The sequence below is a fragment of the Centroberyx gerrardi genome, chromosome 6 (assembly GCF_048128805.1).
Source record: "Centroberyx gerrardi isolate f3 chromosome 6, fCenGer3.hap1.cur.20231027, whole genome shotgun sequence".
NCBI classification, from domain to species: domain Eukaryota; kingdom Metazoa; phylum Chordata; class Actinopteri; order Beryciformes; family Berycidae; genus Centroberyx; species Centroberyx gerrardi.
Genome location: NC_136002.1, coordinates 4,365,333 through 4,390,815, shown reverse-complemented (window position 1 = coordinate 4,390,815; position 25,483 = coordinate 4,365,333). Strand labels below are relative to the sequence as shown.

General features: G+C 41.1%; 1 protein-coding gene across 1 annotated transcript in view; it reads left to right on the top strand.

The window, feature by feature from the left end:
* LOC139921993 (seizure protein 6-like) overlaps positions 1-21,530 on the top strand; it is a 125,330-nt gene extending 103,800 nt beyond the window's left edge. Inside the window, exons 9-18 of the mRNA XM_078284234.1 lie at positions 175-313; positions 8,977-9,173; positions 11,087-11,281; positions 13,328-13,519; positions 15,487-15,681; positions 16,971-17,006; positions 17,434-17,542; positions 18,281-18,380; positions 20,941-20,949; positions 21,501-21,530. Coding sequence (XP_078140360.1) covers positions 175-313; positions 8,977-9,173; positions 11,087-11,281; positions 13,328-13,519; positions 15,487-15,681; positions 16,971-17,006; positions 17,434-17,542; positions 18,281-18,380; positions 20,941-20,949; positions 21,501-21,530 — 1,202 coding nt within the window. The remainder of the gene's footprint in view (positions 1-174; positions 314-8,976; positions 9,174-11,086; positions 11,282-13,327; positions 13,520-15,486; positions 15,682-16,970; positions 17,007-17,433; positions 17,543-18,280; positions 18,381-20,940; positions 20,950-21,500) is intronic.
* Positions 21,531-25,483: the final 3,953 nt, after the last annotated feature.

The following is a 25,483-nucleotide window of genomic DNA, read 5'->3' as shown; positions in this document are numbered from 1 at the left end:
AGGAAGAGCACATCCTCCTGTGCTGATGAAATGAATTGTACACTCAGCATTCCACAGACTGTATCTCTCTTAATTGATGTGTGTATGTGTGTGTTTTTTGTGCCTACATCTTGGTTGATGTGAGTATACATGTGAATACATTTGTGAGTGTGTGTGTGTGTGTGTGTGTTGCAGCCGTGTGCAGCGGAGAGATCACGGATTCGGCCGGTGTGGTGCTCTCTCCTAACTGGCCTGAAGCCTACGACAAAGGCCAGGACTGTATCTGGGGAATCCACGTGGAAGAGGACAAGAGGATCATGTTGGACATTCAAGTGTACGTACCCCCTTGTGTGTTTGTGTGTGTGTGTGTGTGTGTGTGTGTGTGAGATTGATCGACCACTTCACCCTTGCCCTTTGATGTGAAAGCAATCCCATCGCAACTCTTTCCTTGGCCTCTTTGAATCTAATCATGACAAAACCTCAATTCATCTCCGCACTCTTAACCAGTATGCCACTCGTCTGCTGATATGCAAGCGCTCCCTAGCTCCAAGCCATAGGAACAGTCTAAAGATTACAAAGAACCACCTCACCGTGACTGGTAAAACATATTAAAAACAAAAAACGCGCCGGTAATGAAAGAGCGCTTGGCTTGTGAATGAGATGCGTAAGTACCAAACAGACAAAGGTTAATTAGGTGCGGCAGGGAAAACTAATTATATGAGGGGGTGGTTCATTTGGAAGTGCCCCCCCTTTCCTCCTCCCCCTCCTCCCCCTTCTCCCCCTTCAGTGGCGCGTGTGTCGAGTAGTGAGGGTGCGAGTATCTGGCGGTGTGTGTGTGTTTCCTGCGATTGCGGTGCCCAGGTGAAGACGTAAAACAGCACATCCCGCTGTGTCAGAGCCCGATAAGTTAGTCAGCCATAGAAAATCATTTGCCTTTCGCAAGCAAATTAAAGAGCGCTCATTTGCATGGGTTTCATCTTAAGCTCTGTTCATTTCTGTCTTCCCTCTTTGTCTCTCTCTCTCTCTCTCTCTCTCTCTCTCTCTCTCTCGGAACAACACCTATGCTCTTGTACTTTGTGAAACATTGATTAATGGCATCCTCAGCCTTTTGAAGAGAAGACTGCCAACATAAGTAATTTCCCCGCTCGTTTAGCAGAATAGGCGATTTAGGTAGATGTGGTATGCAAGGTACCCAATGCAAACATTCAGGCGTTGACTGGATGCTGATAGGACGGCCTGCACCAATGTTGAAAAAAAAAATGCCAAAATGAAAGCAAAGACAACATATGTAGTCATCTATGCTGCATCATTTTGTGAAATCAGGACCTAAATATCTTAATGATATCAGTTGAAAACCGTTTCCAAAGCTGTTTTAGCATGCTATAATGTTATACTGTGAACATTTTCCTTCTTTTTTCTCATTTGTGTTGACATCGAACCTGCCGTCCTCCTGCAAATCATTGTCCGTCAAATGTGTGTTTTGACTTTTGGGTCGTAGATGCAGATTTTTCACGCATTGCGCATTTGAGCATCTGTGTGCGCAGGCTTAAGTTATGAAAAGTCGATGTGCATTTTCAAAAGCAACCCAAGCGAAACTTGAGGTGTCAGCACACCGTGGTCCAGTTCCACAAAGAGATCACTCAAGGGAATATATAAAAACAGACATTTCCAGAGAGATTTCATCCAGAGAGAGGAACAATTTAATCTAGCACATGGCTGCCTCTCTGTCTGTGAAACTGGTTTGAACATGTGCGCTATGAGTGAGCCTACCAAGTGTCCAACCATTTATATGACGCTTATCAATAGCAGCTGTTTTCCTTCAGCAGTCAGGGTTAGAAAGTGTATAGAAACATATAAGGCCACGAACAAGGTCTCTTGGTATCGGTTCTTCACATTACACACACACGTATGCACACATGCACATATGCATATGTCCTTTTTCATCTGCGTAATGGCAGAAAAGATATTATCACCGGGGTGTAGCAAATTACTTTTATGGATGGCCTTCAAATGAAGGAGGAGGGAGCAAAAGATGTGATGGCAGTGTAAGTGAGGGAAGTAAAATGAAACGACCCTCTCTCCCAGAATATATATAGTGTAGTGTACACTAAGACTAATGAAATTCTTACAGTCCACTGGGACTGGCTGGGCAATGGTAAAGTCTAAAACAGTGCCACTTTAAGGATAAAGTGGTAAGGAGTCTCCTCGTCATTAATCCTGAAATGACTGAATGCTAAAAAGTTCCCATCAACAACTAAAATGATAGTGAAATATGCGGTTTTGGAACATTTTCAGGTGCTCCACATGTTATGACGTGATAGCATTTCCCATGGGAAATTTCTGTGGTAATGGGATGACATCTCACTGCTACAACTTTGAAGTGTTCACGTTTGACTTGTTGGGACCAAGCAGCCAAAATCCCAGGTGAATTTTGAAGCCAATGCGCAAGTGGCGGGACAGACGGTTCCTCCATTGCCCTCTACTGCTGTACCAGTAGAGGGCAAGTCAATACGTTTTCTAACAAGAAGTTATGGTGTCAGTAGCTAATTTAGTAATTCTAATGTGTTAATTCTTCTAATGTGTCCACTTACAGTGAGTTTTAAAATAATTGTGCCAATATGACAGGGGGGCGTGTTTGCATAGTGATTGACAATTGGTTGAAAAGAGCGTGTGTCCAACATGGACTGTTGAGCTGAGGTAAACAGTATTTTCTAGTAGTATTTACCATCTGAAAGCTGAGATGAACAGTATTTTCAAGGATCTGCCGAGTTTCCTAGATGACATGAATGCAGTATTAGTAATAGTAACAGTTGCAGGAGACTTGCTTAATTATAGAATCTTTTATGTATGTCTTATTTAACTGGGTCTTGTGATTTATCAGTTGTGAAATTAACAGCAATACATATCACATTGTAAAACAATTTCTAAGATTTAAAAAGATTATATTTCAAAATGTTACATCTCAAATATATCTCAAAATCATTAGCATCCCACAAATTCTCTGTTCTGCATTTTCATTATTTGAATTAAACATGCTGCATCTAAACTGCTAATTCAAAAGGAAGTGTGAAATTTATGTGATTTTACAAGTCAAAGTAAGAAAATGAGACAGATAATTGAGAGCGTTTCCATTGGTCCAGTGGTAAACTGTGTTACTGTTTTTTTATCGAAAGCCTGAATTTTGTGTAATGAACAGCTGGGCATTTCTTCACGCATAATATAAAGCTTCAGCCTTGATAAGTGTGTTTACTTGACAGCAGCAGGCAGGATAAAATGAGTTGTATCAGCTGACAGATGATTGTGTTGAGTCCACTGGTTTTAAAAAAAAAAAATAGAGTACAAATTGTTTGGTCAGTTTTGTGATAGAGTGGGAAAGTAGTGTGAATCCAGACGTTTGCTTGGCCTATGGTACAGTTCTACACATTCTTTTGTTTCTTTTATTTCTGACTTTTAGAGAGATGAAAATAGCAAATCATAAAAAGAATAGTTGGGGTAAAATGTGTTGGCAGCCGGTCCCGTGGGCCAAGGCAAAGTGAGCCCTGTTTTTTCAAATTGAACTAAATCAAATTAGTGTCAGGGAATGGAGGCTGTGATTGATTTTTCTCTACAGATGCTCTGCAGAGCCACGCAAAGGCTTGTTTAGCTTAATCACAACAAATTTGACGCCAGCCAACAATATTTCTCAATCTGTCTTGCCCTCCGAGCAGGTGAAAGGCTTTATCCGTTAGGAATCAAATAAACACGGAGCGTCATGAGATTTTACAATTCTGCTGAGAAGACTGTGTGCTTGCTTTATTGTCCTTGTGAGAACCAGTTTGAGTTTTAGACCTTCAGAGTGACAACATATTTACGAAGTGAAGTCATCTTGGCTGGTCCTGACTTCTACAAGGGGTTAGTTTAGTATTAGGACTTGGGTTTAGGGTTAAATTTAGAATTAGGATTAGGGCTCGAGTGTAGGAAATCGATCCTAACTGCCCTAAAATTCTAGGGATGATGCAAATGTGGTCCTACTTTTATGGAATAAAATCATGTTATCATCATTCCTGTTACATAAAAGTACTCATATCTCAGGATGTCTTTAAAGGATAAGTTTGGCAATTTTGGACCCATATATAATTTGTCTCTTACATACCTGTAGTACTTGGACCCACAGACAATATTGGCTCCAGAGTCAGCTGTCGTTTGAAACAGCGAGCTCTGTTGCCTCTTGCTGCTAACAATGAGTCCAAACTGTTTGTCAAAATATCTTCAAAAAACCCGTTTGTGGCTCCACAGGGGAGTTGAGAGTAAACATGACACAATTACGCCATTACGCACACTTTGACTAGTCAGGAAATCACAGAAGTATTTTTCTGCTGTGGGCTGAAAATACATTACAGTTTAATCAAAAGATATTGGTTGGATAGGGATTTTATACTTTACGTGATTGACCTTTCTCCATCTACAGGATGGTCGTGTGCAGCCAAATGTAATGTAAAACTAGCGTAAGATCGCTGGTTTACTGGGAGTTGTTGGTGTCATTGACCATACCCACATCAAAATCACTTTTTGGGGGGTTTTAAGTTCACACGGTCTATTCTGATCACCTCTTACCACAGCGTCAAGCTTTCATGCTGTCTTCCCAAGAGCAGTTATTTAACCTATGGGGACTATTCTCAACATGTTGGCGGTCAATATTTATTGGAATTGATCTAACAATAAAGTCATACCTAACAGCCTGGAAAGCAAACATAATGGAATGTTCATTGATGGGTTTTCTATTTAAAGTTTTAAATGTGGACATGTGTTCTTCTGGCCTGCAAGCAAACTAATTGGAAACATTGTTACGTTGTTGATGGTTACAGTTAGTTTTGGATTAGGACTTTAAGGTTAGAATCAGGTTCAGTGTAAGGGTTAAAGTTAGGAATTAATGTGTTGAATGGGTTAGGTTTAGGGTCAGGGTTTGGTAGAGTTAGGGTTAGGTTTGGGTTAAGTCTTCACAAGTATAGTAATTCAAATGTGTGTGTGTGTGTGTGTGTGTGTGTGTGTGTGTGTGTCTGCAGCTGAATCAAGACAAATGGTTCTGCCCATGGAAAGATAAACATTCCTCACTCCAACTCTCAACTCACATTGACAAGCTCACTCATATTCCTGCAATTCTTCTAGTGTTTGACCAAGAAATCAAAAATAAACATTCCGTCGTTTCTCAGGATTTGCTGTGTCGATACAATCCACAGCTCTTGATCTCTTGATTTTCGTGCACTCCCATAGTGATTAATAGCTCAATCTCTTGCTCGCTAATGAGTTTTATCAGGAGCCACTGGTGATTAATTAGCAACAGCAAAGAGCATGTCACTGCTTTATTCTGGCTAAGTCATTTCCTCCGTGCTCTAAATCTTTCCTCTACAAAGAAGATAGCTCAGCCCCAGGTGACATTTTCAAACAGCTTTGAGGTTTGTAGGAGTGTGAATGTACAGGCTATGGTCAAAACAATGGCACCTCCGGCATCAAGGCATCCTCCAGTGACAGAACTGTGATAGTGTGCATGGTTATTTGGCATGGCTTTGGTCCATTAATCTCATAGAACGAAATGTCTACATTAATCACTACTGACACCATGATTTTTGTGCTCTTCATCTGTCTGAAGAAGTAATAAAATACCATTGCAGACATTTCAGAATGTCCCGTCCAGGTTGAAATGGGATGATATGAATTTAAAGCTGCACTAAGCGATTTTACGACCACTAGAGGGTGACAGAAACCGCAACACGTTTGTAAATAAAGCACAGCAAAGCTACAGCACTATGGAGGCCCCTAAGGAAAAACCTAGCAAAGAACCATGCTTAAAGGCTAATAGCTAAGCTAACCGTACATATGGAAAAGTGTTGCTGGTTACCAGTGTCACTTTACCAGAACTTTTTCCTGCTGAAGGTTACATGTCCCACAATGACAAGTGAAGAGGTAGGTAGCAAGTTTACTAGTTTAACAAGTTTACTTGCTCGCTTTATCGATTCCGCCATTACGAGATTTTTTTCAGGAATGGGAGAGCGCTGCTTTTAAACAGCAAGGGAGGACACAAGCTAGTTTTAAAAAAATGAAAAGCTACTGAATGGGCCGGGAGGAGCTTCGAGTCGGGCCGGGTTTTGACAACAAGCTTTAGAAAAGAGGTGAAAACAACAACACAGCTGCTGCTGTGTGGATATTGGTTTATATCATTATGTCTCAATGAAATCTCCACATAGCACACATTAGTTTCAGGATTGGTTATAAGGTTTGATATCAGTTATTGCAGGTTTAATAGACATTAGTAGGGATGGGACGATATATTGAAATTCAATATATCACAATACAAAAATGTGACAATACGTATCATGAGGCAGATATCGCGATATTAGCTACATTCATGCTGTAGTAATGCTGTAGTACTAAACAGTCGTACTTTGGTGTCATTGAACTTTTATTTATTACATCGTATTGTGGTTATATTGAATCGTGAACCCCATATCGCGTATAGAATCGCATCGTGAGATAAGCATATGGTCCCATCCCTAGACATTTGGCATGTGGCTGACATCATAACCATACTGTCTAAACCACAAGGTGACCACTCATGTCTTGTCAATAGGCACATTATCATCCTGACAATGTCCCCATGAGGAACAAGGCAACAGCAAACATGTCGTCCCCCGCAAATGATGCAGTCCCCTTCAAGGCTGTTCTGTAACAAATACTTAAAGGATAAGGCTGGTGTTTTTTAATGCATTGCTTACCGTCAACAAATCCTATGAAAATAACAAAATCAACAATGCGTTTGCTCTACTCCCGTTACTTTCTGACTTCCCACGTACCGTTTAGCCGTCAATCCGGAAGTCATTGGCTCCAATTGTAAGCTAAAAACCTTGAAATACAGCTCACAAAGACATAGTTTCAATTTTAAAAATCGCTAACTGTTACCATGAAAAGTCAGGCTGTTATAGTTATTACCAAATCAAATTCAAATGGGAACAAATTCTTCATTACGCCGGGGACTATTTTCGGTGCTACGGAACTACTTTCCTGAGATCGCAAACGTGTTTACAGCCGGCTTATTAAGTTGTTTGAGGAAAAAGTCGGCCGGCCCGGTGCATCGCGATAATGAAATATGCTGCCAGAGCAACGGCATGGCTCTTTGATGTGTTTTTAATCGTTTTTTTTAATACAATGGAGTTCTATGGCTGCTGGGACATGGCTTCATTGGGCACTGGCTACATGGACGAGACTTGTTGGCAAAGCAAAATCATTGCTGATTTTGTTATTTTCATAGGATTTATTGACGGTAAGAAATGTATTAAAAAACACCAGCCTTATCCTTTAACCTTGTTTTGACCTGTAATTGTGACGCCCCCTTTGGGCCAAGAAGTGTAATATTGAAAAAGCCAGAACACACCGGTGAGATGCATCAATCCTTTGTGCAAATATCAATGATACAGACAAATGAACGAATGAACAAACGAACGAACGTAACAAAAATACAATGCTGGGAGAAACACTGAATACCTCCAGTGTTTTGAAATGTTTTGGTATGAAAATGTGGAAAGATATCGAATATTGGCAGAAATATCAGCTATTGGAAGGCTGCAATCCAAAAATATTGGTATCATATTGGTCTTCAAAAACCCATATTAGTTGAACCCAAGTATAGAGCCACTAACCCTTCAGTGAGAGAGGACTTCATGTTGGTGTCTGGTTATTGCGACCACATCCAGGAGGCGCTGCCAACTTTTTGGAGTGCCATAAATAAAAACATGATGGTGTTTTTGCCATCCCATCAGCCCATAGATGTGAAACAGCACAGGTAATCTAAATTCAAATGCTTTTGTGGCTGGCACAGTCAAGTCAAGTTCCTCTGAAGGACACCTTCAGTTTATTTTTTGACACAAACAGTTGAGAGCCATTTGTGACTGAAAGAGGAATTCTGTCGTTTGAAATCCAATGCGGCAGCGTGAGTGGCGGCATGTCAGAACACAGCCGATTGAAAAAGTGAAAGCAGAATGGGCCAAAGTAAGAAAAGCCAAATATCATCACAACATGGGTGTTGATAATGTCACACTATGGTTACAAATAGGCTTACGCTGTGCTTTATAGTGACAGTAACCGACTTTCTGTTCACAAATATTAGATGAGACGAGACAATATAACTGTCTTGCTATTAGGGGTTTGGGAAAGTGGTATAAGTAAATTGCTGTATCTGTCTTCCTTGCCTTTAAAGCTACAATATGCAACTTTTTTCTTTGAGACATTAAGTGTATTGTTAGTCCCGCCCTCCTAGCCTGCAGTTGGTCAAGTTCCCGCCCCAACACTGGTCACTCATTTGAAGCAGGCGGTGAACGCAGCTTATCTGCAAAGCAACACTGATGTTCGCCATGTTTTTGAATGTTTAGCTTCTCTGTTCTTTCTTTTCTTCCGGCTTTCCTCCATTGTTGTTGTTGCTGTGACTTCCCTGCTCTGTGGCCGCTAGCCTCACTTTGATAGCCACAACCAGCTCACCACTGACCACACCCATACAACACGCCCACAGCAAATGGTATACACCCCAAAACGTCCCAACATCATTAAAAAGACAATACCCTATTTATTTGTTATTTTGATGTGAAAAAAGTTGCATATTCCAGCTTTAACTTGCTCTTATCTTCATCATCTCATATAAATACAGACTGCTTCAAAATGCTGATGAATATAAAGGAAGATAGGACTGGAGAACTTCTTGAAACTACCAACTGTATCAAACAAGAGGTGCTCTTTGGCAGAGTATATATACAGTAGCCAGGAGGATATGAGAAACCAGGGCACTCAACTTGAAGTGAAAAGAATTAAAATGCCTTTATTGCATTGGCAAGTTCCAAATACTGAACATGATTAAAAAACTAGCTCCGACGTGTTTCGGCGTCTTGCCTTCTTCTGGGAGCTTACTAGTTTCTGCTGATGAATATAGCTTGCTGATGACAAATATGGACTACTTCCCGTGTTTTCGTTCTGCAGGCTGAACATCGGGAAGAACGACCTGCTGACCTTCTATGATGGAGACGACCTGACAGCCAAGGTGCTGGGTCAGTATGGAGGGTCACGGTCCCGCTTCAAGCTCTACACCTCCACGGCTGATGTCACCATCCAGTTCCAGTCCGACCCCGCCACCAACATCTACGGCTATGGCAACGGCTTCGTAGTCCACTTCTTCGGTAAGGCAGGGAACCCAGATTAACAGCCCAGGAGTCACTCATTGGGTTAGGCATCATATCCATTATATCAGACAAGTCCAATGTATCAATGTATCTGCAAGCCAATATATCAGTCGGACTCCAGTGCCAACATTACCTAGTGATAATAAGCAAATAGAATTATAGGGAAATAAAAGAATTATAGGGGAGTAAAAGAGCAATCACAGAGGCGAAAGAGATACTGTAGCATGGGTGTTTGGGTGGAGAGAGAGAGAGGAGGAGGGATGGAGAGAAACAGAGTAAGATAGAACAAGAGGGAGGACATGAAAGAGAGGGAGAAGGAGAGTTTGGGACCTAAAAGAAAAAGGGAATAAGAGCCCCTCCCCGGTGTTGACGGGGCCTTTCCATCAGCGCAGCACCACACCATAGCCAGCGCCCTCTATCTGATAAGACCTAATGAATTCAGAGGGAAGGAAAGGCTACAGAATGCAGATGATCGAGAAAGAGGGAGAGAGAAAAAAGAGGAGAGAAGGAGGGTTTTTAGTACAGTCTTTCCATGAATCTCATTGAAGAAAAACAAACAAAAGGCAGTGAAATGGGCAGGTGTTGGGGAATTTGCTTGTCTAGTGCCCGACTGCAATTACTTTGGTGTGTTTGTCCAAATTAGCCTTGTAAGCAGAGGGCCTTGAACCTGCTGCCATATGCCTGGGAATGAGTAGGGCAAAGCCAAGAGGCCTGGCAGGTTTAAGTCTCCCCACTGGATACTTCGTTTGAATTGCCAGAACTAAAAAAAGTCATCCTCCATGAAGGATTCCCTTTGTTTCAAGCTGTGGTAAGAACTCTTAAGGGATCAGTGACTTTCCGACCTCCATCCAGGCACATATCATTTGGAAAAGCTGCTGAAAGAACATTAAATATATTATTATAGCGGGTCACAATTTTTCTCATTACACTAGGGTCAGAGTGGTATATTGGTTTGCTGATATATAGGACAGATAGTGGCCTTTATTAACAATCAGACAATCAGTGTGGCTATATCTACCTCTGATATAGTGGATTTGATGCAGTTTGATTATGACATATTTATTGTATGACTGATCATTACTACACTGGTTGTCTATGGGAAGAACTTAACCTGAACTGACTCTGAGACATTTGATCAGATTCCATACAAGTATGCATGCATACATTCTTATTCTTATTGTTGGTTTCAGTGGAGTTTTAGTGTTTGTCTAAATGCAGTTTCAGAGGCTTTTCCACTCTGACAAGAATAACTCTGACAAGAAACACTGAATACTTGTAATTAAAAGCTCAAATTTAAACAAAATACGTGACGCAAAATATCAGCTGTCAGCAGCTTCAATCCAAAAATATCTGTCGGCCTTCCTTAAGTAAAAGTAGCAATACCATAATGGAAAAATACTTCATTAAAAGTAAAAGTATAGAAGTATTAGCAGTAAAATGTACTGAAGTATCAAAGTAAAAGTCGCCATTCTTTCAGAGTGTTAAATTATTGAAGCATTAACCTGTAAGTAGTATTTTAATGTTGTAGGTCTAACTGCTCCATATACTGTTGGAGTTTAAACTCTAACAATGCAACATATTTTATGAGCTTATCGTATGTTTTGCATGTAAAACCTTATTCTGCAAAGTAACTAGTAACTCCAGCCGTCAGATAAATGTAGTAGAGGAAAAAGTACAAGATTTCCCTCTGAAATGTAGTGGAGGAAAAGTAGAAAGTCTCACAGAATGGAAATACTCCAGTAAAGTGCCAGTACCTCAAAATTGCACAAGTACAGTACTTGAGTAAATGTACTTAGTTACTTTCCACCTCTGCATTTTTCTTACGGATATCATCTTCTAAATTTCCACTTCCTTATTTCTTTTTTGCCATGTGACCCTCACCCATCTCCCCTCTCCCTCCACTCGTGCAGAGGTCGCTCGGAACGATACCTGCCCAGAGCTGCCGGAGATCTCCAACGGCTGGAAGAGCACGTCCCACCCGGAGCTGGTTCACGGCACGGTGGTGACCTACCAGTGTTACCCGGGTTACCAGGTGGTGGGCGCGGAGCTGCTCATGTGCCAGTGGGACCTCACCTGGAGCGGCGACCTGCCGAGCTGCGAGAGGGGTGAGTGGAAACACGCTGCCGCATGGCTGCAGGTGGGAAAGATGGTAGAAAAGCAAGCTTCCTACTAGAAAATACTGATCAGCTTGCAGATGGTAAATACTACTAGAAAATACTGTTCACCTCAGCTTTGAAAATACTGTTCAGCTCAGCTTTCAGAACACAGTATGGAGACATGTATTGTTATAGCCTATTTTTTTTAGACTCTTTAAAATGAATTTGGGATTTTATATATGGTGTGATATATTTTAATTTAATATTTTAATAACACTACTTCATCCATCAGTTGTTGATCAGGTTTCCATACTCTCAGCAACTTGGAGATCATAGAAAATCCCATCTTTCCCTGTCATATTACATAGTACCCCTTTTTTACATATACTTTAATGCGTGCCCAATTCAGAATTCTGATATTTCTGAAAGCACCCTGAAGGCAGCATAATGTTCATTCATTAGGTTGACTCGGTCGCAAATTCATGCGCAACACAGTCTGTCATTGTTAGCTCAGCGTGTGAAAGGTAGACACGCGCACACACACACACACACACACACACACACACACACACACACGCAGCTGTATGGAGGCCGGCCGGCAGCCAGTCTACAGCAGAGCTACAAAGCAGCATGGGGCTTTTGTTTTATCTTTCCGTGTCGATGTTGCTGGACTCACTGCCGGCCCACAGGTCGAGCAGCCCACCAGTAAAACTCCTGCTACTCCAGATGGCCAGTCTGCCTCTGCTTTTCACCATCAAAGTCATTCTGATTGTTATTCCCATATGATGTAAAACCAGTAACAGCAGTCTAGAGATACAAAGAAACAGGGTTTTGCAAACTCAGGATGGCGAAATGTCACACTTTGTAAAACTCTCTCCGAAAGGCCTAACATTTAAACTGTTTCTCACAAGGCTAGTAAAACAATGGCGCATACACACAAACACACATACATACACAAACAAGCAGCATCCCATGCCTCAGTGCCAGCGACCGGCCCCACTGGCATCAGACGGGGACCTTGGCTCCAACATGGCTGACTTCCACGCTGTCTTCCCGGCCTCGCTGGCCCTACTCCTGCTGGGCCCAGAATTGGGTTTGGGACAGGATGCTGGGAGAGACACAGCTCATTTCTTCATCACCCCCGTCTGCGGGCTCATGTAACCTGGCTCAGGCACACAAGCCGCACCGTCTGATATTTCCTTTAGAAAAAAAGGCCCCTGTGAGCCTGTTAACTCTTTGTATTGACTTCAAATGCGAGGCAGTAGGCAGAACTCTAAGGCAAAAATCTGCACATTTTCTACAAACGTTATCTATATTTGATAGAGTGAACACGTCTAGACTCTTACTGTGCATGTATATGGCCTTCTATAAACCTGGTAATACGATGCGCTTTTTGCACATCATGCATTTAAGATGTAAATTTGTTTTCTTCACATATTGCATATATATTGCCATTTGTTTATCATTTCTCACTTATTTCATAGTGCTTATATATAATTTATGGTATATTTGTATATTGTACATTCATGTTTTTCTTTGTCTTAGTGTACTAATGCTGTTATTTTGCACACCATTCAAATGCTGTAATTCAAATTTTTTTTATACTTTTCATTCATACCCATTTGCTATATTCGTATTGACTGCTCTTATGTTAAAGCTGGATTGCGCAATATTTTGATGTAAGAATCCCCTGTCTTATAGCCTAGTGAGCAACAGCTCCCATCCAGCTGGAGCTGCAAGGTGACAGTCTAGAAACTTGAGACAGAGCTGAACAATGCGCTCCACCTCTGAGCGTGAAGTTTTATTGGTTGACAGATAGCCAAACGAGGACAGGCAGTGTCATTAAGTTGCTAAGCACCTGGATTTGACCTGATGTAAAACAACGCGGCGAATGTAAACACACAACATAAGCGTGCTGTGTGCAGTTTACTGACGACATCTTACAGGATAAGTGTATTTTTAATGCTGGGTGAAGTGTAGGAAGCCGGTGGAAGGTGAGAGTCGGACAAAGCCGGCTCACTATAAATAACTCTCGTTCTCTCTCTGTCCATGCAGTGGTGTCCTGCGCCGACCCGGGGAAGGTGGAGCACAGCCGGCGGGTGCTGACGGGCCCACGTCTCACCGTGGGTTCAACCATCCAGTACGTCTGCAACAAGGGCTTCACTCTGTCCGGCAACAGCCTGCTCACCTGCTACAACCACGGCTCCTCTGGCCCCAAGTGGAACCAGAAGCTGCCCAGATGCCTGTGTATGTACTAGGGCTTGAAGGCCGATACTGATAGTAATATTGTTGGAATGAAGCCGCTGATAGCTGATGTTCAGTATCTTCAAATTTGTCTATTTTTATGCCCAAAAATTGCAAATATTCAGTGTTTCCCCCAGAATTGTCTTCTTGTCAGGGTGGAAACCTCTGGTCCTCTGAAACAGCATTTTGGAACAAAAGATGGCGATAACAAGAATGCTAATTATAAGTCATTCATGCATACTTGTGTGGAATCACATCAAAATGTCACATTAGAATTAATTCATGTTAAGGGCTTCCCATAGACAACCAGTGTAGGACTGATCAATTCTACGATAAATATGTAATCAATCAAACTGCATCATATCCATCATATTAGAGGTGGACCACACTGACTGGACCAGATCTGATCAGTGCAATTCTAGTATATTCTGGAACAGTAGCAGCCTGCAAAGTTAATAGGTGACATAATGCCATTTGGTAGGCGCTTTTGTCCAAAACACCTTAAAGTACCATAACTACCTACATTATTGGTATTGACCGTCGCAGTGGGAATTGAACCCCTGACTCTGCAATCCTTTGAGCCATGTCACCTGTCCTGAAAGTGAAGAGTTTTTGGAAATCCACTTTTTTGTTTTCTCTGACAGAGTAATTTAAGCAGTCTTCTACTCACGGCCGCCGTCTCATGCATAACAACGACCCGGCCCGTCTTCTCCAAAGTCATTCCCTTTGTCCAGTTAAATTAATTGTTAGTCGGTGTCAACATGCGGTAGATCTCCCCCGACCACACGGCAGCGTGTGGGACATTAATGCAAAGCAAAGAGAGCCTTCAAGGTTGTTTTAAGAGGAAATTGTATTCGACTCAGTCTGACATACTTTTAGTTTGACAGTGTTGTCAGAAACAAATGAGTAACAGGAGATTCAAGGCTTTGAGAGCAGCTGGTGATGATGGCAGTGTGTGTGTTTGTCTGTCAGTGTGCACAGGATTACAGAAAAATCACAAAAAGATGGGTAACTTATGATGAAAAAATGTCAAATTACAGATGTTTTTGAAATCTTACCTGATAGAGCAGAAACGTGTATAAACAAAGAAAGGGTGTCTTGTGAGATTATGAACATTATATTGTATGCAAAAAATGTTCAAGGCTCTAGATGTTGCTGATAATGCAAATTATACAGTAGTCTATATACTGGAATAAAGTGTCCACTTGACTTCTTCTTCTGTGGACACTAATAATCAAAAGGCAACTAAAAGTGATTCACTGATATTACTGTGCATGTTTTTTAATACTTTATTGTAATCTCTGTTTTATTATTCCATGTGCTCCAAAGCATTTCCACTGATAATTACTATATTTTCTTTTTTTCTCATTAACACAGGGATTAAGGGTTACCTTGCAAATACATTCAAAGAACCTCCTACCTACATTAAAAAAACACTACCAACATACACACATACAGATGTAAACACACTAACCAATATGAACACACATGCATACACATTCTCACACACATATACACGACCTAGGGTTCGACTATAATGGCTTTTTGAAGGCTAATACCAATACTGATGCTTTTTGAATGAAGTATTTTAGGCAGATATTCAATATTCTTTTTTTAATTTGACCATTTTCATGCCAAAAGTTACAGGTGTTCACTGTTTCCGCCAGAATTGTATTCTTGTCAGGGTGGAAAAGCCTCTGAAACAGTATTTAGACCATCATGGGACACTAAAACTCTCCACTGAAACTAATTCAATTACTGTGATAAACATTACGCCTTTAAATGACAAATCAATTCACAAAAAGAACATCATTACACAATTAAATGAATAAATAAAATGTGGAAAGAAAATAAAGATTTAAGAAAATAACAATGTAACAAAATAGCAACTTTAAAAACCCATATCAGCTGAACCCTAATCTGTAACGCATTACATTTTCTAACTGTTTTTATACCCCGCCTCCCCACAGCCGAGGCCTTTGCACCCTGCAGTCACCCAGGAACCCCCACCTATGGGATCCCCAGCTCGGACAAGCTCCTTTTCCAAGCTGGGGAGACCCTCCGCTACTCCTGCCTGGCTGGCCACAAGCTGCTGGGCGAGCCTGTTCTCCACTGTGTCCCTGGACACCCGTCCCAGTGGAGTGGCCTGCCACCTGTCTGCAGAGGTGAGGAACTGCAGGCTGACGTCTACATGATTAACTTTATCTACACAGCGTACCCATGGGTGCTTAAAAAGTCTGAAAAAGTCTATTAAAATAATGCAAATTTAAGGCATTAAAAAGTATGAGAATGTCTTAAAGCCAGTTATTAAAAGCCTTTTTTTTTTTTTTACCATGCAATCAATGCCAGGTTTCTTTGCACTGCATGTCCACTCTTAATTAGATTGATTAATCCAGAACAAGGTTAGTAGAACAATGTGAATCCTACCTGCTTTACTAAACACAGTTGGACTTCATGTTCCTTACCAATTAATTTTCTGTTGTCCTTTTTCTTATACTGCTCATGTACAGTTCCACAGCTTTCATCAGCTATGTTCAATCAGAAATAGTCCAGTTTTACCAGCTTTGTCTCTTTATTTTAGTTTTTAAACTGGTCTTCAATTCAATTCCGGGTAGCATTAAAAATGTCTTAAAAAGTCGTAAACTTGGCTCTGTGAAACCTTACGAAACGCTTCACAAGGTTAAAAGAAAAAGATAACAAAACGAGACACAAGCTAAACAAAAAAGACCAAGCACATTTCAAAAAAGCCGGTAGAACACATCAGTCACACTGAAAGGCCAGAGAGTTAAAGTGGGTCTTTAATCGATTTATAAAAACAGCTTTGGATTCTGTTGAGCTGACACTTTGAGGAAGTTTGTTCCAGTCTAGAGGCTGCAACAGCAAAAGAACACCCTTTAGATTTGAGCCTGGACCCCGATCTGAGCGACCTCAGGAGTCCCACGGGTGCTATAAGGACACAAAAGTTCAGAAGTACACTGAGGTGCAACACCATGCGACGCTTTATACACAAACAGCGGGATTTTAAAGTGGATTCTACAGCTGAGAGGGAAGCCAGTGAAGATGCTGTGTTTAATGTGCTGTGTTTGCCGTGTGTGTGTGTGTGTGTAGTGATGTTGCTGAGTTTTCACAGCCCAACTGCTCTGCATCCCCAAAGTAATGAACTGATATTTAACTCAATTTACTGGAGAGAGCCTGAACTCGTAAGGACTGGAACAGCACTCAGTTACGATATTGCTTTCACATTTTGGTTGAAAAGGGTCATTCAGCAAGTGAAGGGAATGCAGTTTCTTGAATTTTCATCAGGTCAAAAAAGTCAGACACGGACAGAATTGATGACGATCAAAGTTGGTGCCAGTAAATGGTTTTCACTGAGCTGTAGTGTGCTTTTTTTTAAATTATTAATTTAGTTCTTTTGCCCAAGTCTAACATGTTAACTCTACTGTATCCTTCCCAGCCCACACAATGGAGTATGATGAGCGCAGATTAGATGGTAAGTGTCATTTAGCCGGGAAATCTTTTTTTTCTACCCCCTCAGACTGCATAATGATATAAGATTTTAAAGGGGTGATTACTGCTAACAGCGATAAAAGCTTGTGGAGTGCACTTAGCTGAACTGAGCTTCTTTTTAAATGACACTACTGTGATATTCCCTCGGCTGCTGTTGGAAGAAAACCCAAAAAGGTATCAAGTTTTCAGTGTTTAAGAAGAACCGCCTTGTTTTAGCTTGGGGAACCATGCACTTTTTGAAATTAACCAAAGGGGTCTGGAATGAGTTTAATGCAGTCAAGGGTTATGAGACACGCTCAGCACAGAGGAACGAAAGTCAAAAAACAAGGAGAAATCCCCAAGGTTGGCAAGATTTTCTACATCGTTTCAACTGTGAATATTTGTGAACGTCCCCTTCCTTTCTCCAACAGTGGCTACTGCAGACTCGAGGATGGAGGGGGCCCATGTAGCTTTTGCCGTCTTCGTCCCCGTCACCCTCCTCCTCATCCTCATCTTTGGGATCTACCTCTACTTCTCAAAGTAGGTTCATATGACCAGTGGTGGAAGAAGGGCACAAACTGAAAATAATAATCCGGGACATTTTCATATAAATAAATGTCTCTCTATCGTCAATTGATATAACACCATAGTGATTCAAAAAATAAATTAAAAAAAGAAAGAAAGAAAGAAAAACAGCCTTGTTCGAACAGGTACAAAAGTATGGCGAGAGGTGAGGATTCAAATACACAGTTATAACAATCTAACATTTAGGCACCTCAGGTGAAGGCCAGGTTCTTGAAATGTTCATTAAACACACACCAGGTCTTATCAAATTCTTCATGCGACCCCTGATCTGATCTTTTCAAAAAGAGAATGAGCTGAAAGAGGTGCAAATGCAGTCGTATTTAGATAGCTGAGAAGACACATTTTGGACTACCTAAAAATAGCTGTCACAGGGTTAGGATCAAGGGTTTCACCACACAAAGAAGAAAGAGACTCAAATATAGAAGCCCTGAAATTGGCCAAAGAGTGACCCGACCAGAACGCGTGACGCAGGGACGCCAGAACAATCAGTTCCTAACGTGTACTGTTTATTTGACATTACAGAAGGTACTTTGAATTCTTTGACTATTCCTTCGCTCAAGAGTTTGCTCCACTATGTGAAGGGCAATGCCTTTATTCTGGGGCACTAATGACTTAAAACCATGCTTTGTAGCATTGCTATCCTACAATTTCCTTGAGTTTTTCATGAATGTCTGTTTCTCTGTTTGGGGTCAGGGTCCAGAGAAAGCCTCTACGGCTTCCCCTGTCCTCCACTCTACCGTATGACCACATCGCTGGAGAGTCCACCTTCGACAACTCTGTTTACGACACAGCGGTAAGTCAGCATGTGCAAGACTGTGTGTGTGTGTGTGAGTGTGAGAGAGTGAGTGTGAGAGAGAGAGAGAGAGAGAGAGAGAGAGAAAAGGATAACAGTAATGGTAAAATCTGCTAAGCGGTCACTGGAGAAGAAAAAATCCTCCAGCAAGAGATCCATAAAACAGGTAAATCCTCAAAATAGCATAGCCTACTAGAACTAGTGCTCTAAGCATGTGTAGCTACAGTTCGTCAAGTCTGAGAACAGTGTCGAGGTTGCGAGAATAAGCTTCTTTTCCCTAATGAGCATCCTATAAGAACTACCACAGAGCATCTAAATATCAGGATTTTGTCCTGCGTTGCACCAGTTCAACTTCAGTTCAAACGTAGGCTAGCTTTAATGTAAATTCTCACTAAGTCTGACTTTACACATTCTTCAAATTTTAACGGTTGCACCAACTGAAATAGTTCCAACATAGACAGAAGTTACAACTTAAAGCTATATGTAATAACATCAGCGGCTACTCTGGTCAGAATTCGCAACTGCACCCGTCATTCTTTTAATGTCAGATAAACAAACGTGTGCTTATTGATCACAAAAATCATTCTCAATACTGTAAGATGCTTAGATAAAATGCTGTGTCTGCTTTTGTAGAATACTACTCACAAAAGCTAATGGGTTAATATATAGCTATGATGCTAACGCGGCTGCGACTTCCAATGTGACTCTACTATTTCCCACCAGTGTACTATCCAGTACACCGCCGCTCAATTAGCTGTTCCAGAGTGTCTCATTTTATGGAGCTGGGAAAGGCACACTCCAACACTAATAGCAATTAAAAGTGAATGTTTTACCACAAAAAAGTCATCACCCTAGTAGTCGTAAATGTCTTCGTAAAATATTGGCATGGTAAATTGATTAGATAGATGGGACTTCTTGGAGGACCCAGAGGAACAAATACAGTGCGGTTTACGGCAATATTAAATTAGATCACTGAACTGATGAAGAACCAAACTACAATTTTAGCTAACAATAAAATAATGTTTTTCCACCCTGTTAATGGTAGGGGGAAATGCATTAGGTCTAGCTACATACTTCTACGCTACTGAAATTAGCAGTTAAAATACTTGATGTCACAATTTAAAAAAAAATGTTTATTATAGGGGAGACAAACAACAAATTAATCCTCATACATTGGACTACATAATGTACAGATTTGTTGGCATTTGCTGATGTTAAATCAGCAAGGTTTATCCTCTTTTTCTCTTGCTATCATGTAAGTTTGTTAATATTAACTTAGGCTTCCATTTACTGGAGCAGGAGAAATTGATTTTGGCTCACTTTATTGGCCACAGAAAGTGAAAATGTCACTATCAGCTACAATGTTTTGGTTAGTGGTACATAAACTTAGTTAAGATGTACCTTAAGTCTCCATGGTGCAACTAAACAAAGACACAGCTTTAGTGTCAAACTTACTAGTTTCTACGTGACTTTTAATGTAGACTTTACACCCTAACCTTTTATTACCTTGATGACAAAATCACATATTCTACTAGCGAGAAGAAACCCCTTCTTGACTGTAACTTTAAATTGTGTCTGCACCAAGATGTTGGAATTGCAAGTAGTGATGTTAATACCTGTTTCTGCTCCTTTTTCTTCCTTTAAAAAAAAAAAAAAAATCTTAATGGAGCAGCACAGGACCCTTTGGGAGAGGCAACAACCGTTACGCTGAAAGATTCCTAACGGGTCCTGTATCAGGGCTATTGAAAACAGAGAAAGTAGTTCTTGTTAGTTCAAATAGTGTTACTTTCATCGTTTGTGTAAATATTGCCAATCTCCTACACAATACTACCAGACCATATAATTTCAAATTACTTAACCATTTAGCTTTAGAGCTGCTACAAGTTCTCATTTGTTAGCGGCCTTCTAGCATTAGCATTATGCGGACAACATAGTGTATGCTAAAGTGTTAGCATGGAGCCTGCTATCACTCAACATAATATGCTAAAGTGTTAGCATGGAGCCTGCTATCACTCAACATAATATGCTAAAGTGTTAGCATGGAGCCTGCTATCACTCAACATAATATGCTAAAGTGTTAGCATGGAGCACCGGTGCCAACGATCTACCAGGAACACATGGATGATTTTGTTGTCTATATTCTCTATATTCTCTCTGTACTTTAAATTCAGGATGAGTGTTAGCAGGCTATATGAATGTGTGAAGAAGGATCAAATGAAAATCAGATATATTTTCACAATAAAGCATTTAGTTTATGCTTTCTTTCCCTTTAGAAGACCCTATCCTCATAACTTACATTAGATCAATATGATGTACAGGCTACTCTGAATTTAAGTCATAAAGATTCATGTCAGCCCTAAAAAGGCAGGTAAACTCTGTTTTGCATATAAAAAGGTGGGCCATCTGAGTTTAGGTGTCCTCCACTGCATCCCCTTATGTGAGTCCGCTTGCTCTGTATCTATCAGAGATGTGTTGCCGCATCATTTCAGCTGATGATGTTTTCTGTCTTTCCTTGTTTCCTTCTTTTTCCTTTCCTCTTTCCCTGCTGGCATTCCTGAAGAACAATGAGGTGAGATTGAGACTGAGACTCAGTCCCACACTGAGTCTCAATTCTATACTCCTTTCTCTTCTGCATGCATTGCGACCCATGATGACACAAAATGATATAGTGTCTCACATACTATATGTGCCAGGCCCTGCTGCTAGTGCATGTCAGTGCAGCTTGCAGTACTGACAGCCACCACCAACAGGCAGTGATGGACAATGTTTCCAATATTGCCTTTGAGCTCAAAGTGGGGTGTGGGGACTCCCGGGGGACCGTGAAGGGGCTCCAGGGGGTCCCCTGCAAATTGAAGAATAGCATAATATCACTATAATTGAATACACTAGAAGTAGAGAAAGTATAAGGATGACTATTGTAATCCTAGGTTTCACTCTCACTGCTGTTATCTCCGCATGTACAGTGTAGACAGTTCAAAATACCAAATCAACAGCAATTAATGTCTTCCCATGTGGGTTCCTTGGACAAAATTGAATCTAATGTGGGTCTATTATGATCCAGTGACCTTAATTCAGAAGTATTTTCTTAGTTGCCCGCTGAGTATATTCTCCTCTTTGCAGGAGACAAGAGAATACGAGGTTTCAATTTGAAGGCACGGCTGTGTGTGTTTCAGCATGGACAGATAGGAAGCCTGTTGGCCTTTTGAGCGTCCGTCGCACTCATCCCTCTGGTGACTCCCTTGGGTTCCTGACATCTGCACCCTGTTCTCTGTATACCGAACACGAGCCTCCCTCTATTACCCAGAGAGGACGACACACCACCCCTGGAAAGGCTGGGCCCCTGGATTATTTTTCTAGCCCTTCAACAATGGTCCGGCAGCGGTTTGTACAGTTTTTAAATCCTGCGCTCGCATCCTGAAGACTTTCAGTGCAACATCTCGGAAAGAGGAGGAAATCAATGCGGAGCTTGTGCCAATAAGTGCATATAACCCAGATGTTATGTTGTGTTATGTACGTTATACATTATATGTCTCCTGCCACCACTTAAAGAACAATGTTTATGTATTTATGGATTTATGGGATGTATATTAAGAGTAGGGTCTTAGAATTAAACTACACAAAAACAGAAAACTCAAGCATTTGCTTTTCAGCTCTCTCAAATTGAATGGGAGTGTGCCCAAAAATATTTATTTCTTTTGTTGTTTGAATTGATGTAACCCCCCTAATCAGAATGTGCCTTAACTAGAAGGCCCTTAAGAAGCAATGTTAATATACAAAGTATATAAATTTACATATACCAGTATATCAACTTCCCCTATTTTCCCATATACAGTGGCCAATTTCCCCATGGGGATCATTAAAGTTTCATCTTATCTTATATTTAAGAAATACAGATTTCACATGTAACGTGCAGAATTAAATGCAAGACAAAAGCATTTTCATTTCTGCTCAAAGTTTCTTTAACATCAGTTATCTGTTACATCACAAATACAGTTCAAACACTTTAGAGTGACAGAGCGTGTTTCCTTTCTTTGAAAGAAAAGGAAAATACAAACCAAGATGAGCTGTTGTTCATATTGCCATTGCCTGTTTGGAGATTGCGTCTAAATTTAGACCGCTACTGTCGTTTAACATTCATTGTCATCTGAATGAGAATATGTATTCATGCAAGCTGGTGTGATGACAATGATGATGATTAACCTATTTTTGATTCATTGTACATAGTGTACTGATTAAGCTACTTCACAAACATCTTCAATAAAAGTTATTGTTCAGAAAAAAAAAAACGATACTTAGACCTCATTTGTCATATTTGCCTAGTTACTTGTGTCCTTGTGTGAATAATGAGAGTATTTGTTGGTGAATGATTTCAATGTCAATTTGTGTGTGTGTGTGTGTGTGTGTGTGTGCGTGCGTGTGTTGCAAACTGAAAATCACTAGGAGTAATCTATGGAAAGAAATTGAGCCAGCAGAAATTGTATTTGAATACATTTTCATTTGTCATGCTCGAAATAAATAAGGAATTTGTTGAATAAATGATTTCAAAAATTGCATTTGAAAGGCATAATTTGAAACTGAATGTGAATATTGAATGTAACTTTTAACTCATTTCAAATTTGGTTTTCCCAATTCAGATTCAGTTGTCTTCATTCAGATCTAATGTAATCTCATTTTCATTATTCCATGTGTTATAGGTATTTCCACCAATATATTTCATGTTTTCCCCTCATTTACATTGTGTTAACACATTAATATGTTCAAAGAATACCATACATACATTAAAGATAATATACACATATACAGACATAAATACACTAACATATTTTGACAGTGAGACCAATATGAGTTTTTGAAGGGCGATACCAATACTTATAGAATGAAGTCGCCAAAAGCCGATATTTGTTTAAATTTGACTGCTTTCATGCCAAAAAAAACCCAAAACAAAGCATTCAGTGTTTCACCTAGAATTTTAGTCGTCAGGGTGGAAAAGCCTCTGAAGCAGCATTCACACGATCTTGGGATACTAAAACTCTCCATTGAAACCCAGACTAATGAAATTTTAGGCAATTCCCCAATTTTAGGTCTCAAGGCAGGGTAACCCACCCCACCTAGTCAGTGGTAGGGAAAATCATGTGTTGTCCATTTGTAGTTCTTGCAGTTATTTCCCCTTTTGCTCCATAACTGAAGAAAGCATCTGTTACACACCGAAGTGATGACAGGAGTGAGACAGGTGCGGTGTCGGGAAAACACCGGTTGGGCAACGCAACCAGACAACACAGCAAATATGGTGCAAACAAGCCCCAGAGGAGAGTTCATTAGACCAACGTGGAGGTAGGGAGGGGAAGACGTGGTGGGGAGTGGAGGGCATCCTACAAGTTTCAGTTTCAAAATTCCACACTTTTTCCCAGACTTTGATTTCTTGATTTGAAGACTTTGGTGTTAAGCATGATTTACACAAATTGTCATCTTGCCCTTACATCTTTATAGATCATTCTTCACAGCAACAAATAGAATGTGTGAGATGACAGTGCCAAAACCACAGAAAATGTGTAGTTGTATGTGTATTGGGAAGTTTTCCATGCTTTAACAAACTTTTGTGCAATTTCCAAACATCCAAAAACCTGGAAATTACCACATTCTACGTCAGGGATGGGCAATCATGTGCCACGGAGGGCCAAGAGTATGTAGGTTTTCATTCCAACCGAACCCTCACCTGGGGCCTCGTGTATAAAAGTCTGCATAGATTTCACACTGAAAGATGGCGTACACGCAACACTTGAAAAGTGCGTACGCTACGTTCAGTCCCGCAGTCAGCTTCGATCGAAACTGCAAAAAGTGCCTGTAAATATTTCCCAATTGGCTTTTTTAGAATAACAAAACACAGTTATTTAAAGCCTTCATATTTCAGAAATGTTATGGAAGGAGGAGAGTAACTTAAAATTGAAAATATCAACGCCTAGATCGGCTTTGGCCTTTCTAGTGTTAAACATTATCCACATAATGACCAAACTATTATGGTGTAGCAGCAAAATCTGCAGACTCTCGGCCCTCCATGGCACATGATTGCCCATCTATTTCCAGACCTATAGGAACCCTACCAGCGAGGTGAAGTTGGAAGGTGGACATAGGCAGTGGCGTGCACAGACTCTCTAAGGGGCAGGGGCAAAAAATGAAAAAGGGGCACCTCTTCTGCCCGCGCCAACCTGAAGCCACCTGGGTTTGGGGGCATAAGTACATGCTGATATGCCTCCCCCCCAACTGGGTTGGAGTGAATATTAATTTAGGCTGAATTGCGTCACAAACGAAGACACACACTTTACGCAGTGAGTGAGTGTGTCTTTCAGTGGCATGGACACTTTCTGAGAAATCCCTGTGCACGCCACTGGACATAGGGATCCAGCAGCTAGGCAGGCAACTCCTTTGTCTGCAGAAAGAGAGAAACTATCATGAGGATTGGGGACAAGCTGGAGCCACAATGACCTGAAGGCTGCCTCTCTTCTAGAGCCGCTGACGAGCTGGAATTGACATCAGGTGTGACGGTTGACGAGCTCCAGCTGTAGGCAACTAGCTTCCTGATGTCTTCTCCCTGGTGTTGTGGTACTGAATATCTAGGCATGGTGGCCCAGCTGGGCTGGGGAAGCAAAGGTCCCTGGTTTGCAGCTGGGGCCTGTCAATCTTCCCCCACTATCAGCAGCAGTGGTAGGCATCCAACCTCAGGGCGCAGAAGGGCCCAACAGAGGGGAGGAGGAGGGACTGAGACAATCGCAAAGGGCCAGAGCAGGCCAGCACCATAACCTCCATCACCTTCCCAGATCTGCAATACATCATTCTCAACAAATCCACACAAATGCCCCACGCTCTTCCTTCTACAGGCCCTGGCTTGCTGTAAACACCTATCGACGGGACGCCAATAGAAACAGGGAGAAAATCAAATCGAATCGTAGTATGACTGTCTGTCACCTTTAACTTCTTATGTTTGCAGGGTTTCCTTAAGAATTGTAGCACAATAAACTAGCCTGTAATGGCAATTTGACTGTTTTGGCTTCGTCATTGAAGTTAACCTGTGAAACTGGCTGTGGTCAGGTTCCCCCCTCCGAGCCCAA